This window comes from Pteronotus mesoamericanus, unplaced genomic scaffold (genome assembly GCF_021234165.1).
Source record: "Pteronotus mesoamericanus isolate MK-2021 breed Mesoamerican mustached bat unplaced genomic scaffold, CSHL_Meso_final contig_105, whole genome shotgun sequence".
NCBI lineage: Eukaryota > Metazoa > Chordata > Mammalia > Chiroptera > Mormoopidae > Pteronotus > Pteronotus mesoamericanus.
In genome coordinates, this window is record NW_026555006.1 from 13682071 (window position 1) to 13694535 (window position 12465).

Genomic DNA, 12465 nt, shown 5'->3' on the forward strand with positions numbered 1-12465 from the left:
AACTTAGTAAGGCTAAAACAAGTATAGGCTTAATTAAATGCAGGATGTGAGCATTTGTTGTACTTTCTAAAATAAAAGGCACTTGAGAACAGTCTGCCACAGATTGTTTTATCTGTGAAATTTCCCTCAAAGACAACATAAAATTAAACACAACCAAATATGTCTGCAATGGGTTCTGGGCATGGGCATGGGCTTGGTTAGGACTGTGTGCATGTGCTCAGGCAGTGCTTGGCGAAAGTGAAAGAACAGAAGATAGTTTGGGCAAGAGCTGACCTCTCAGCCTTCCTGTCTTTTCTTTCCTATCTTGGGCATCTAACAATGAGAATGGTTAATGATTTATTCAGTCACTCACTGAAATGAATATGCGTTGAGCTTCTACCGTGCATCAGACTTTGTGAACATGTTAGATCAGACTGTATCTTCATGTAGCTGACAATCTAGTGGAAGAATCAGATGAAAGAACTATGAATCATATTAAGTACTGTTGTATCATTCCCAACATTTATGTGTGCTGGTGTTATGTGCTTTGCATTTTAATGATGGCTGCTGTTTGTTGAAAGTTCTTTATACTGGCATCTAACCTATGAATTAATTCATGCTCAATGAAATATATTGAATTAATTGATCCCTATAATAACCATAGGATAAAGGCAGCATCTCCATTTTACTGATGGAGAAGCTGAGGCAATGTTGTTTTTACTAAAGCCAAAATCAAACCAGGTCCATGGGCCTCTTGATCTGGTCTTTTGTCCACCATGCCAAAGCTACTTAAAGAAAAAAGTCTCCATTTTCAGAGTAATAAACATTTTTTTATTATTTTCCTTTTTCCTTGGATCTTTATGAATTCTCTAGGTCCTTGAGATACTGTCCATTGACATTCTTCTTCTCAGCTCCTCTGGTGCAGGAATGGAACCTCCCTCCATACAGACACGTACTCTGAGTGACCGCACGGAGCCCCACTCCGTCTCAGCCTGATAGGGACCAGCTCCCCCAGCAGCTCCGCCAGGCCTCGCATGTTTGCCCTGTTCCCGTTAAGTCCCAGCTCTCCTCCCTTCCCGGCAGCCCAGCTCCCCAGCCCCAGAGTTGGCCATCTTCCCCGAGACCCTGCCTGCAAACCTTCATTCTCTACACTTTCACCTCTAGTCACCGTGGCTACTTTCCAAGCCAAATACTGTGGGTTGGGTGGAAAGTAAGTCGAAAAAGAAACATTTGCCTATGTTCTTTCCAACTGGCACCTAGATACACCTCCCAGGTTTGCAGTTTCACTGTAGCCCTTACCATTGCTTTTCGGCGCAGCACTGAGGATGAAGCTCTGTCTTCTTCCCTGAGAACGACTTTTGCAATGATCGGGCGATTTTATTTTTGGCTGTGTTCTACCATGTGATTTAGGTTCCTTCTCCCTCTCCCACTAATTGAAATCCTTTATTTGTTTCTTTCTTGAATTGTATAGGGAGGCAGAACCTCTACTGGATTGGTGTTCTTCTTTTCAAACCTTGGCCCTTTACTTTGCTCTAGATCAAGTCCTAAGACCACATTTCTTCCACTAGCCAGGCTAGCATGTCTGATTCACCCCTACTTAAAGGGTTCCCCCCCTACCAAACAGAATTTCCAAGCAGAGGTATTGTGTTTACTCCTATACTAGCTTCACTGAAGAGTACCCATTGATAAGAAAAGTAGTGAACCTTTTGGCTCCGTTTGGAGTTTTCATACCTGGCCTGTTGCTTTTGTATTTCCTTTTAAGTCCTTGCCTTGCAGCAGTTTGCCAAGGGCACGTTGCCCAGTTCTGTGCCTGAATAGCCCTGACTTGTCCCATAACCTTACAAACACCCGCCCTGGGTTCTGCTTTGTCACAAACCATTTTCTACAACGTGGTGGTTTACAGTCCGGGGCAAGGCAGATGTTTTCCAGATTGCGAACACTGCAGTTTTTAACTCGCTCTGTCAGCAGCCTTCTCCCATATTTCATAGAAGACCTGTTGTAAGGCAATTTGTCTTTCAGCCATTTCTTCAAACCAAAATTGAACATTACAGTGAATTGGGTGGTGGGGAGGGGGGAAGGAGGAAGGAATAGAGTACTGCTTTGTGTAGTTTGAAGCTTTCCGGAAGAGTTATTTTTATACTGCAGAGATTTTCAAGATGTACTTTGGTCTCCAGTCTTTATATATTTTCAACAAAGGAAAGAACAATAGTTGCCCAAAACTTATAACTGAGTCAAGTTTTCTACACATTTTTAACCATAAAATAATTTTCTCTCAAAGGTTTTTTCACTGTCCCCAGTATATATTGAGTCTTTACCCAGTGTGTCAGCTGATCTGGCAGGAAGCTTTTGGAAGCTCTCAGCTCTGTGGGTCAAACACCATGTCAACAGGAAATGCTCCTTGTCATCTTAACCCTTCTTAACCCTTTGGTGAAAGAATAATTCTCCTCCTCCCCCTTCTCCTCCTCTTCCTTCTGCTGCTGCTTCTACTCCTCCTCCACCTCCTCCTTCTTCTCCTTCCTTCTTCTCCTTCTTCTAAATATCACTAGACAATCAATTCAGCAAACTTCTATTGAAGCTTAAATTGTGGTGCAGAAATACATTTCAACAGATTTAAGTCCAACACCACCATGAAGAGAGAAATTATGGCACCAAGATTTCCCCTCCTCTATCATAATATACTAGGATTAATTATAATTACTATTTAATCTACAGTTTTCATTTTTCTGGGGGTTTTTTTATACTAATTTGTGCAGTTTTTCAACATTACATAGGAATCTTAAATCTATTAGGGAAAAAATTAGATCTCGAGCCAACCCATGTCATCTAATCTACTGAGACTGTTCAAGAACAAAGTCCGCTTTAAGCATTCGTCCTCAAAACAGCACTGAAACATTAGGTATGGTGTGCTAATTACAGAAACAACTGATCCATTGATTGAAAGCTTCTTCAATGAAAGTTTGAATCAAGAACATGCTTAAAATAAAAACCAAAAGTGTTCAAAGCACTTGATTTCAAACCAAGTAGATTTTATGTTTAGAAACACTAAAAAAAAGTGTTTGGTTTATAAATAGAAGGAACAAAAACATCACCATATCAAGCCACAAAGAATCAAAAAAAAAAATTTTGAGGACAAGAATACAACAGTCAGTCAACTTTGCTGTTTTCTAAGCTGCTTAAATCTCACAGTATTTGCAAATATAGCTAAAGCCTGAATTTCTTTAATGCCTGTATTTCTACTCATTTCCCATTGACCATTTTGGAATTTTGCATGTTATGTTTTATGGTGACAGAATTCTGATATAACACCACAAGGATTGTTGTTGTTGGCTTTGTATCAGTCAAGTTTCTGGCAGGAAGCTAAAGGCACAAGCAAATAGACTAAGGGGAATTTTACAAAGAGACTATAATAGGGGCAGAATTAGGGAAAACCAGTAACATGCAGAACCCAGGCAAGCAGGAGTGGGAGTCATCACCATCCTAAGCCTGGCAAGGCAAGGGAATGGTCAGTTACCCCAGAGTTGAAGCAGGAGAGAGAGAGCTGTGCATTGCATGCCGTGACCTTTGGTCGAGGGATGAAGGCAACTGTCTGCAACCCAGCAAGGAGGGAGTCAAGGGAACAAACACCTAAACCATGCTTTCTTCTTGGCCTGGCCAGTTCTTTTATCCTGCCAGTGCCTCCCATTGGCTGAACCTAACTGGAAGCCAGAGAACAAGGGTGTCTATTAACACCATTACACACATTGATGTCAGCCACACATAAAGCTGGGCAGACAAGGACAACTGGATCTGGTGGGCTGAGGACACTCAGGAAAAATATTCTTCACTATTTTTAAATCAGTTTCTTCATCAGAAGGTCAAAAGTTTTGCAGGGACCTAAATAAGGAATGTCAACTCAGTTTATAAAATCAGAGAACCTTGGTAGAGACCATAGAAATCATCCAGTTTCTGCTTGAACATTGCCAGAGACCTCCAGAGACAGAGATGTCTCTACCACCAAGTGGTTATGGGGCAGCTCCCGCTACTCAAAACCTGCCTTTGTAAGCTAGATCCCAAAATTGTATGTGAAATCTCCTGGTTTAAAAAAAAATGTTGGCCACTATTTTTTTAAAAAACTAATAAGGAACAAGTCTATGTACTGGATCTAGTTTGTAACCTTTGGTGTCATTTCTCATCCAAATTTGAAGACATCTGCACATCCTTCATTTGATTTTCTCTTTCATTTAAAGAACATATAGCTCCTCCAGTCTCTCCCTCCCTATCTTCCTCCTCCTCTGGATGTTTCTTGCTACTTCAAAGTCCTTCTTAAAAATGTAACAGAGTAGAAAACATCTGTTGGAGTATTTTTACTGGAACAGGTAGAATAGGACCATGATGTTCTTGATGGTGACTCAGTATTGCCAGAGACGGGCACTTTGTTGCTGTAAATATCATATAAGAAAATTTTTGAGCAGTTTCATCGTGATATGGCTGGGTCCAATTAAGCTTTCAAGTCTTCACTAAAACTTATTAGTCTTTCTTTTGTTTTGCTTTTGTTTGTTTATATCAAAAATCATTTAGCAGATTTGCTTAATCGTGGACTCCTCTAGGCAAGGTCTTTAACCTAACTGCAAGCTACAATATTCATTTATAAAATTTCAACTGGTGGTTTTAGGTCATTATTTTAGCATCTGTGTATGCTCCTCTAAAAAAATATTTTATAGTCAGTTAGGTATCTTTCATAGATTCAGGCCATTTTCAAGTTTGAAATATGTTATCAAATAGTTGATGATAATGTTGAACAGACAGGTTTCCTCAAGCATAGCCCTCTACAATTTGATGCGATTTTCTGATTAAAATTTAGGTTTCAGGCATATGGTGAATTAGAAATTCATCTAATATTATCCAGTCCCCTATCTTTTGTCCATAAAGATAATCACTTGGTCAAATGTTTTGCTAAAGTTTAAATGTGGTTGGTCTACCACTTTAAAGTAATCCTATCAAAAATCAAAAAGATTTCATTTTATAATACCTATTAAATTTTGGCACTTAAAGATTAGCTTCGTTTTTTAAAAAGTAGGAAAAAGACGTAAGTAGACATTTCTTCAAAGAAGATATACAAAGACAATGAGCATATGAGAAGATGTTCAATACCATTAGTCATTAAAGAAATGCAAATCAAAACCACAGTGAGATATCACCTCACATCTGTTTGGATGGCCACTATCAAAAGAAGAAGAAAGAGGAGGCAAGGAGAAGGAGGGAGGGGAAGGAGAGGAAACAGAAGAAGGAGAAGGAGAAGGAGGAAGAGGAGAAGGAGAGGAAGGAGAAGGAAAAGAAGAAGAAAATAGCAAGTGTTAGCAAAGATGTAGAGAAATTAGAGCCATTTTGCATTGCTGGTGGGAAGGCATAATGGGGTAACCACTATAGAAAACAATATGGTTGTTCCTCAAAAAATTAAATATAGAATCACCATATGACCCAGCAATATCACTTCTGGGTATATATTCAAAAGAACTGAGAGCAGAATCTCGAAGAGATATTTGCACAGCCATGTTCACTGCAGCATTATTAGCTCAGATGTGGAAGCAAGCCAAATGCCATCAGTAGATGAATAAAGGAAATACATTGTATTATTCAGCCTTAAAAAAGAAGGAAACTCTGTCACATGCAACAACAAAGGTAAACCTTGAGAATATCATACTACATGAAATAAGCCAGTCATAAACAAATACTGTACAATTTCATTTATAAAAGGTATCTAAAGTAGTCACATTTATAGAAACAGAAAGTCGGATAATGGTTACCAGGGGCTGGGGTGAGGGGGAAGTGGGGAGTTGTTCAGTGAGTGTAGGAATTCAGTTCTGCAAGATGAAAAAGTTCTGGAGATGTGTTGTACAACAATGTGAATATACTTAACACTACTTACTGTATGCTTAAAGTTAAGATGGTAAGTTTTGTTATGTGCTTTTACCATAATTCAAAGTTTTTCAAAATTTTTATTTATTCATTTTAGAGAGAGAATCACTTTGTTGTTCCACTTATTTATGCATTAATTGGTTGATTCTTGTGTGTGCCCTGACTGAGGATTGAACCTGCCACTTTGGCGTATGAGGACAACACTAATCAATTGAGCTACCCGGCTGGAGCCAGTAATTCAAAGTTTTTAAATTAAAAAAAAGAGTAGCCCAACTCTTTCCTTTTATAGAGGAGAAAACTGAGTTCCTGAGAGTTTATAGAAACTTTAATGAACACATGAGGATTCCTGTTACTAAGATTTTTCTCAAATGTTCACAAATAAGTTAGTCTCCTAATTGTTGTGGTTCAAACATTTTCTGAAGAGAAAAATTTTAATCACTGTATACGGCCTATTGGACTCTTAGTTTAAGAATTCATTTGAGAACGCATAAAGCAATAGATCACCTGCTTAGTATTTCGATCACTAAGTCAAGAAATTGAATGGCTGGGCCCAGCATGCCCTCCTGAAAGCCTAATGACCACTGCTCCTCCTTTGGCTTCCAGGTGTATGCTTAAATCTCACTAGTGCAGGTTCCTATCTGCTAGGGACCCACTCATGGTATAGTTAATAATAATAATATTAATACTAAATGGTAGCGATTCTTATTCATTTTTTGTGGTTCTTAAACTTTTTTCAGGCAAGATCATGATTGAACTTATTTAATTTCCTTTGAATTCTAAGTTTCTGTAAGGTTTCTTTCCACCTTTGCCACAGTACAGATCTGAGGATTTTGTTGTTTTAAACTCAAAAGTAATATCCCAGATGATGTTTCATTTTATAAAAGTACCTCTTGAATGAGAAATCACATGTACCTTGCTCTAAGTCCAGGATGAGAAAGGAGTGTTTTCTCTATTGTATTTAATTACTAATCAAAGTATTGAATATCATTGTAAAAATAAAACAGGAATGTCAGATGTGAACTGTGATACCAAATTGATTTTCAAAAGGAAATTAATCATGTGATCCAGACTAAGTTGTTGGTTTCAAAAATTCCAAGCATTTAACTTGATGTAACTAATATGTGCATTTAACTTTTAAACAGCTATGTGAAAGCATTAAAAATCTTCACCATGCTAATTTTCTTTTCTATGCATTGGAGGTGTCCATTACCTTTTAAAGTGCACAGTAAGAATAATGTCCATTGTTCTCATGTGATTCTTTTTAATAGTATGATCTAGGCTGGATATTAGCCCCCATTGAGAGGGAACCTCAGGCTCTTAAGGAGATGATGAAAAACAATCCCACATAGCATTTTAACTTGCATTAGTAATATAATTTATAAAGCATGGAAGTATTAAAGGCAGACAGGCGTGCATTCCAACCACCGTAACTCTTTCTAGTGTTGTCAAATTATTTCTTCTTTCTCAGACTGAATTTCTCTATATGTAAAATCAAGGTAACACCAAGCATTGGGTTAAAATGATGAATAAAAATGCTAGGACATTTAAAAGAGGTTGGGCAAATATTAGCCTTCTAATTTTCCATGAGTAACATTACTTGTCCTGAGGAATGTTTTTATATAAAGTTTTTTGAGCCAGACACTGACTGTTCCTCTGGCCAAATGCAGAGAGCTGTGTGGGAAAGTAAGCCCGTTGTATGGTAGACTTATAATAGGCCTGAATTGGCTTTCTGTCACTTCCAACGTGACCGTGTATTGTTCTGCTTGACTATTTCACTTGGCCAAGAAGACATTGTGGTCATTTGCATATCCTCAGTGTAATCTGAAGGAGCCAAATTTGACTGTGTTTAAAGGATTTAGCTTCTTGAAGTTTGTTCTCCCGCAGACCTACAGGGGGATTTGTCCCAGACCTCTCATTTACAATCAAAGGCGTTCTGTGAATAATCTGATATGGAATGTACAGAATAGACTCCTTGTTTGCCAGACAGGTGAGAGCCCTGCTTTCTCTTATTGCTAAAAATCTGGGCCAGAAAAATGACTAGTGTTACATTAGTCCTAAATTAGCCTCATTCCTTTTGTAATCATTACCCTCATAACGATTTCACTGAAAATCCAAGAAGAACAAGAGGGATTTCTCCCCTTATGGTACTGAGAAATACAAAAGGATTTTATATTGTTAATAATAATCATAACATCCAACAACTGTGTAGCAGTTTCAATTTTCTGAGGTTCTTTCACAAACATTATCTCTCATGTGAATGAAATACGATTGAATAAAAGAGGAGGTGGAGGTAACAGAGGTTGTTTCTTGCCTAAGGTTATATAGAATTCCCAGCCCAAAGCTTTTATCCCTGAATCCTTTCCTGCTCCAGGGGTATTGTTTATAGCATTCTATGAAATAGATATTAACATTCCCATTTTACAGATGAGTTTGCTTAGAGATGCTGAGTGCCTACGGGTGAGTACACAGATAATGACAAAGGCAGCCTTCATAGTTTCTGGCTCTAAAATGTACACTTCCTTTATTGTGCTACGTTGTTTCTAAAGTGGATGGATGGATGGATTGATGGATAGATGAATAGATGGTAGAGATCTACATATATATCTATCTGGTAGGTTCTGTGGTAGACACTCTTCCATGCGATTTCTTTCTGTCTACCCACCCGCAGACATGCAGACACAATTGTTACTAAAGAAGCTGACAGCCAGTTCCTAATGAGTAGAATGATTAGAACACCGCCCCCCAAAAGATGCCTGGACTATATGTTTACCTGCCACAGTATACAAAGTGGGGAGTTCAAAAGTAGCACATCTGGCTAAGCTTCCGTGTTATTCGCCACATTTCGGACCTTCCTGTTTCTATGAAGGCAGATAAATCCTACCAAGAGAAAAGATGTGCAAAACAGCAGCCATTCTCAAATAACTGGCAGTGCAGTGTAGTAGCCAGAGCAGGAGGTATGCAGCAAGACCAACAAGGGCGGGGTCCTAGCATTCAAATTATTAATTGCATGTCCTTGGGCAACTTACTTAACCACTCATCTATGAAAATGGAGATGAGGATGGCACCCAGCTCATGAGTTTGGTTATGAGGATAGAATAAATGAGTTAATGAAAACTGCTTAGAACCGTACCTGGCCCCTATTAGTAATAATAGCTAACATGGTTTGGTGCCAGTTGAAAATACTCTGTAAATATTAAAATGAATTATACTCCATGAGCAGATTTTACCCCTCCCCAAACCCCTCTGCGAGGTTAACCCAGAGAGCACAGTTCCATCACCCAGATTGGAACCCCTTCTCAACTTCTTGTCTCAAGCCTGCTTCTCTCGGAAGACAGCAATGTGATTAATTACTGCTCTCTCTCACTAAACCATAGATTCCCAAAGAAGGTATGTGCAAGCAGCAACTGTATGTAGTATATTCCCATTTACATGTACTAGGGAAGTTCACTGTTTAAAGGGACTTTGTGAGTGTTTTTACCACTGTATTCATACTTCCCTTATAGCATTTCCAACAGCATAGTGTAATTATCTTTTCTCTGTTTTCCTTACTAGACCGTGAGCACCTTAAAGGCAAAGGGCATGTCGTATTTAATTTTATATTCCCAGACCCTAGAATAGTGCTTGTCAGTAGTCACTTTTGTTTATTGACTTACTGAACAAGTGAAAGGATGAGTGAATGGATGCTGGTTAATTCTTTTGTTAAGTAAATAATCATCTTTGAATTTTGTGTCAATCTGAATTTTCACACTTCGGGTTTCCGTAAAGCAAGATAGCTGATGAGGTTATCGGTGATCAGGGCATGCATTATGCAGCCCCTCTAAATACTCTCCCATAATTCTTGTTTGTTTTACCAGCTAAATGATTTATTAATGATACTATATGTCTAAAGGACTTAGTTTTAAAGGCCAAATTTAAAGTGATAAAAAGAAATGTATGCCTAAGGTCCTTCTATATGTATTATATTCTTTTCCAAGCGATAGTAGGTACAGTGGATGTATAAGATTTCAAAAAGGTACTTCAAAGTGTTAGCACTCATAATTATTGGGTTCATATGAAAACATTTAAGAAGAAATCTTGGGTTTCAAAAAAACGTATCAAGTTATACAGTGGTGCTGTACTGCGGGGAATTATAGACACTACCCAAAATAGATACTTGACTTTCGTGAGTGAGGGAGAGACTCAGAGAGGTAAATGATTTGTTCAAGGTCACACAGCTCATCAGAGACTGAGCTGGTCCTGACCTCAGACCCCCGAGCCTCCGAGCACTGGACTTGTGGTCACTGGGGCCAGGGTTCTTTACTGATGTTGATTCTGGAAGATGCAGGACTAGCCCTGTATATCCAAACAAGCCCAGACAATGGCATGATTTCTGGAACATTTTATTGTGGTGGTTGATCTGGGCTGGCAGCCAGTGGAAGAAGAGCCCTGTGGTCCACATTAATGCTCTTGGATGTATACAGTCCATTCACATGGCGTTTAACTTTGAAGGTGTTAGAGAAATGCAGGTCTGCCGCTAAAGAGAGGCAGCATCAGAGGGGGACCCACACACATGCGAAGCCTTTATAATTTCCCTCTGCAATTTTTAAACGTTTGAACTTTCAACTTTTAAACTTCAATAAATTATGTTGAAGGTTTGATAGAAACAAATTGTAATAAGCAACGGTTCTTTTTTTTTTTCACAGTACACTTGTGTGTATAAAGAATAGGAGGTCATTTTAAACTATGCAATGTAATATTATACATGTTATTTGAACTTGTGTAACTTTTGTTCTTTTTTTTTTTATTTCTGCACCCAGATTCGAAGGACTCCAAGGAAAAGAATAAAATGGAAATCCTGTACATCCTGGTGCCAAGTGTGGCTATCCCTCTGGCCATCGCTCTACTCTTCTTCTTCATCTGTGTCTGCCGCAATAACCAGAAGTCGTCGGCACCGCCTGTCCAGAGGCAACCGAAACACGTCAGAGGTCAAAACGTGGAGATGTCGATGCTGAACGCATATAAACCCAAGGTAAAATGACCAGCACGCTACTGCGTTTGTTCTGTCGGCTTCCAGTTAAAGCAAACTCCTAACCCTCTCCAGTTTAGAAATCAAATGGTACAGAATCTGTTTTTTAAGTGCCAGAGGTCGTTTTCAGGTAACCAAGCATCTCTGACTTTGTCCCAGACAGCTTAAGCACACTTTCCTCAGTGTGCCCTCCTCAGTGTGGGGCAACATCACTGCCTCTTCACAGAGTTTGAGCAGGAGGAATCCTTAGGAGATCATCGCCACCAGCCCCTCAGGACTCAGGACGTGAGCTGTTTTTCAAACTTTCCAAGAAGAAATTCCATACTCTTCCAATCAAACAGGAAGAGATGAAGAGAGAGAGAGAGAGAGACCCAACATTATTCACAGACTTCACCGTGAACCATTTTATTGCACAGCAACATGCATGTACTTATCACCATCTTACTGTACACTTAAAAATGGCAAATTTTATGTTTCTTTTACCACCACAACACAAACATATCCTTGTAATGCCTAACTTAAACCCCTTTCTTTTTGGTGGAAGTGTATTTTTAAGAGAAACGTCATCTTTCTTAAAAATCTTTGAATGCTGTTTTATGACAGCCCACCTGAGCCTTCTCTCTGTGCTAAAGCAACCCCACTCCCTTTCAGTTTTTCCTGCACATCTTTCAACAGTTGGGCTGCTCAAGGTCCTGGCAGGGGACCCAGGGTCCCTGGCCCTTGCCTTAAATGGCGCACACGCTCCACATCTTGGAGCCGAAGTACAACAGAGGCTTTCTCTTCGGAAAGCCAGCACCTCAATCCCAGGACTCTTGGCAAAGAGATTTCATTTAAATAATTTAAGATTCTGCATTCAAAGGCCTGTCTTTTCTTCTTATTCCAGCTCCAAAGGAACATTCATTCATTCATTTGACAAATATTTATCTTTTCTGTGGGCTGGTGGTCATATTATTTTTTGGACCCTCATAAAGGGAAGATGCATCACTTTTAACAAAATTTTAGGGAAAAATGTCTGCACTCTCAGATTAACTAAACCTTTTACCCAGTAATTAGAGAAGCACAGTTGTGCTTGACACATAGCCCTCATTTGATTTAAATTTGCTTTGCAATTGGATTTTAACATTTAAAAAGTCTTAAAATACTGCTCTTTTGTAAATTCATATATGTTGGTAAGGTCTTGAAGTTTCTTAAATGCTAAAAATTCATTTTAAGTATTCTGTCCCAAGCAAAACCACTGTTCTCTTAAATGTGAATTTTTACCATAAAAACCCCCCGGACCCTGGAAACCACAGTGCACTAGTGGCTTTGGGGACAGGCGATGGTGGAGGTTCTTCTCTTTAGACATCCTACCTACTTGCTAGCCAACTTAGATATATCATATGTGTTATGCAGTCTTACACTTTTTTAAAAAAAAATGTTTAAAGATTTTATCTATTTACTTTTAGAGAGGGGAAGGGAGGGAGAAAGAGAGGGAGAAAAACATCAATGTGTGATTGCCTCTCACGCACCCCTCCCTGGGGACCTGGCCACAACCCAGGCATATGCCCTAGACTCGGAATCGAACCGGTAACTCTTTGGTTCTCAGG

At 39.1% G+C, this 12465-nt stretch overlaps 1 protein-coding gene across 1 annotated transcript in view; it reads left to right on the top strand.

Annotated features, from left to right (window-relative positions):
• The window catches only part of ROR1 (receptor tyrosine kinase like orphan receptor 1), a 372181-nt gene that overhangs the window by 344070 nt on the left and 15646 nt on the right, over positions 1-12465 (top strand). The window contains exon 8 of the mRNA XM_054572162.1: positions 10671-10882. Coding sequence (XP_054428137.1) covers positions 10671-10882 — 212 coding nt within the window. The remainder of the gene's footprint in view (positions 1-10670; positions 10883-12465) is intronic.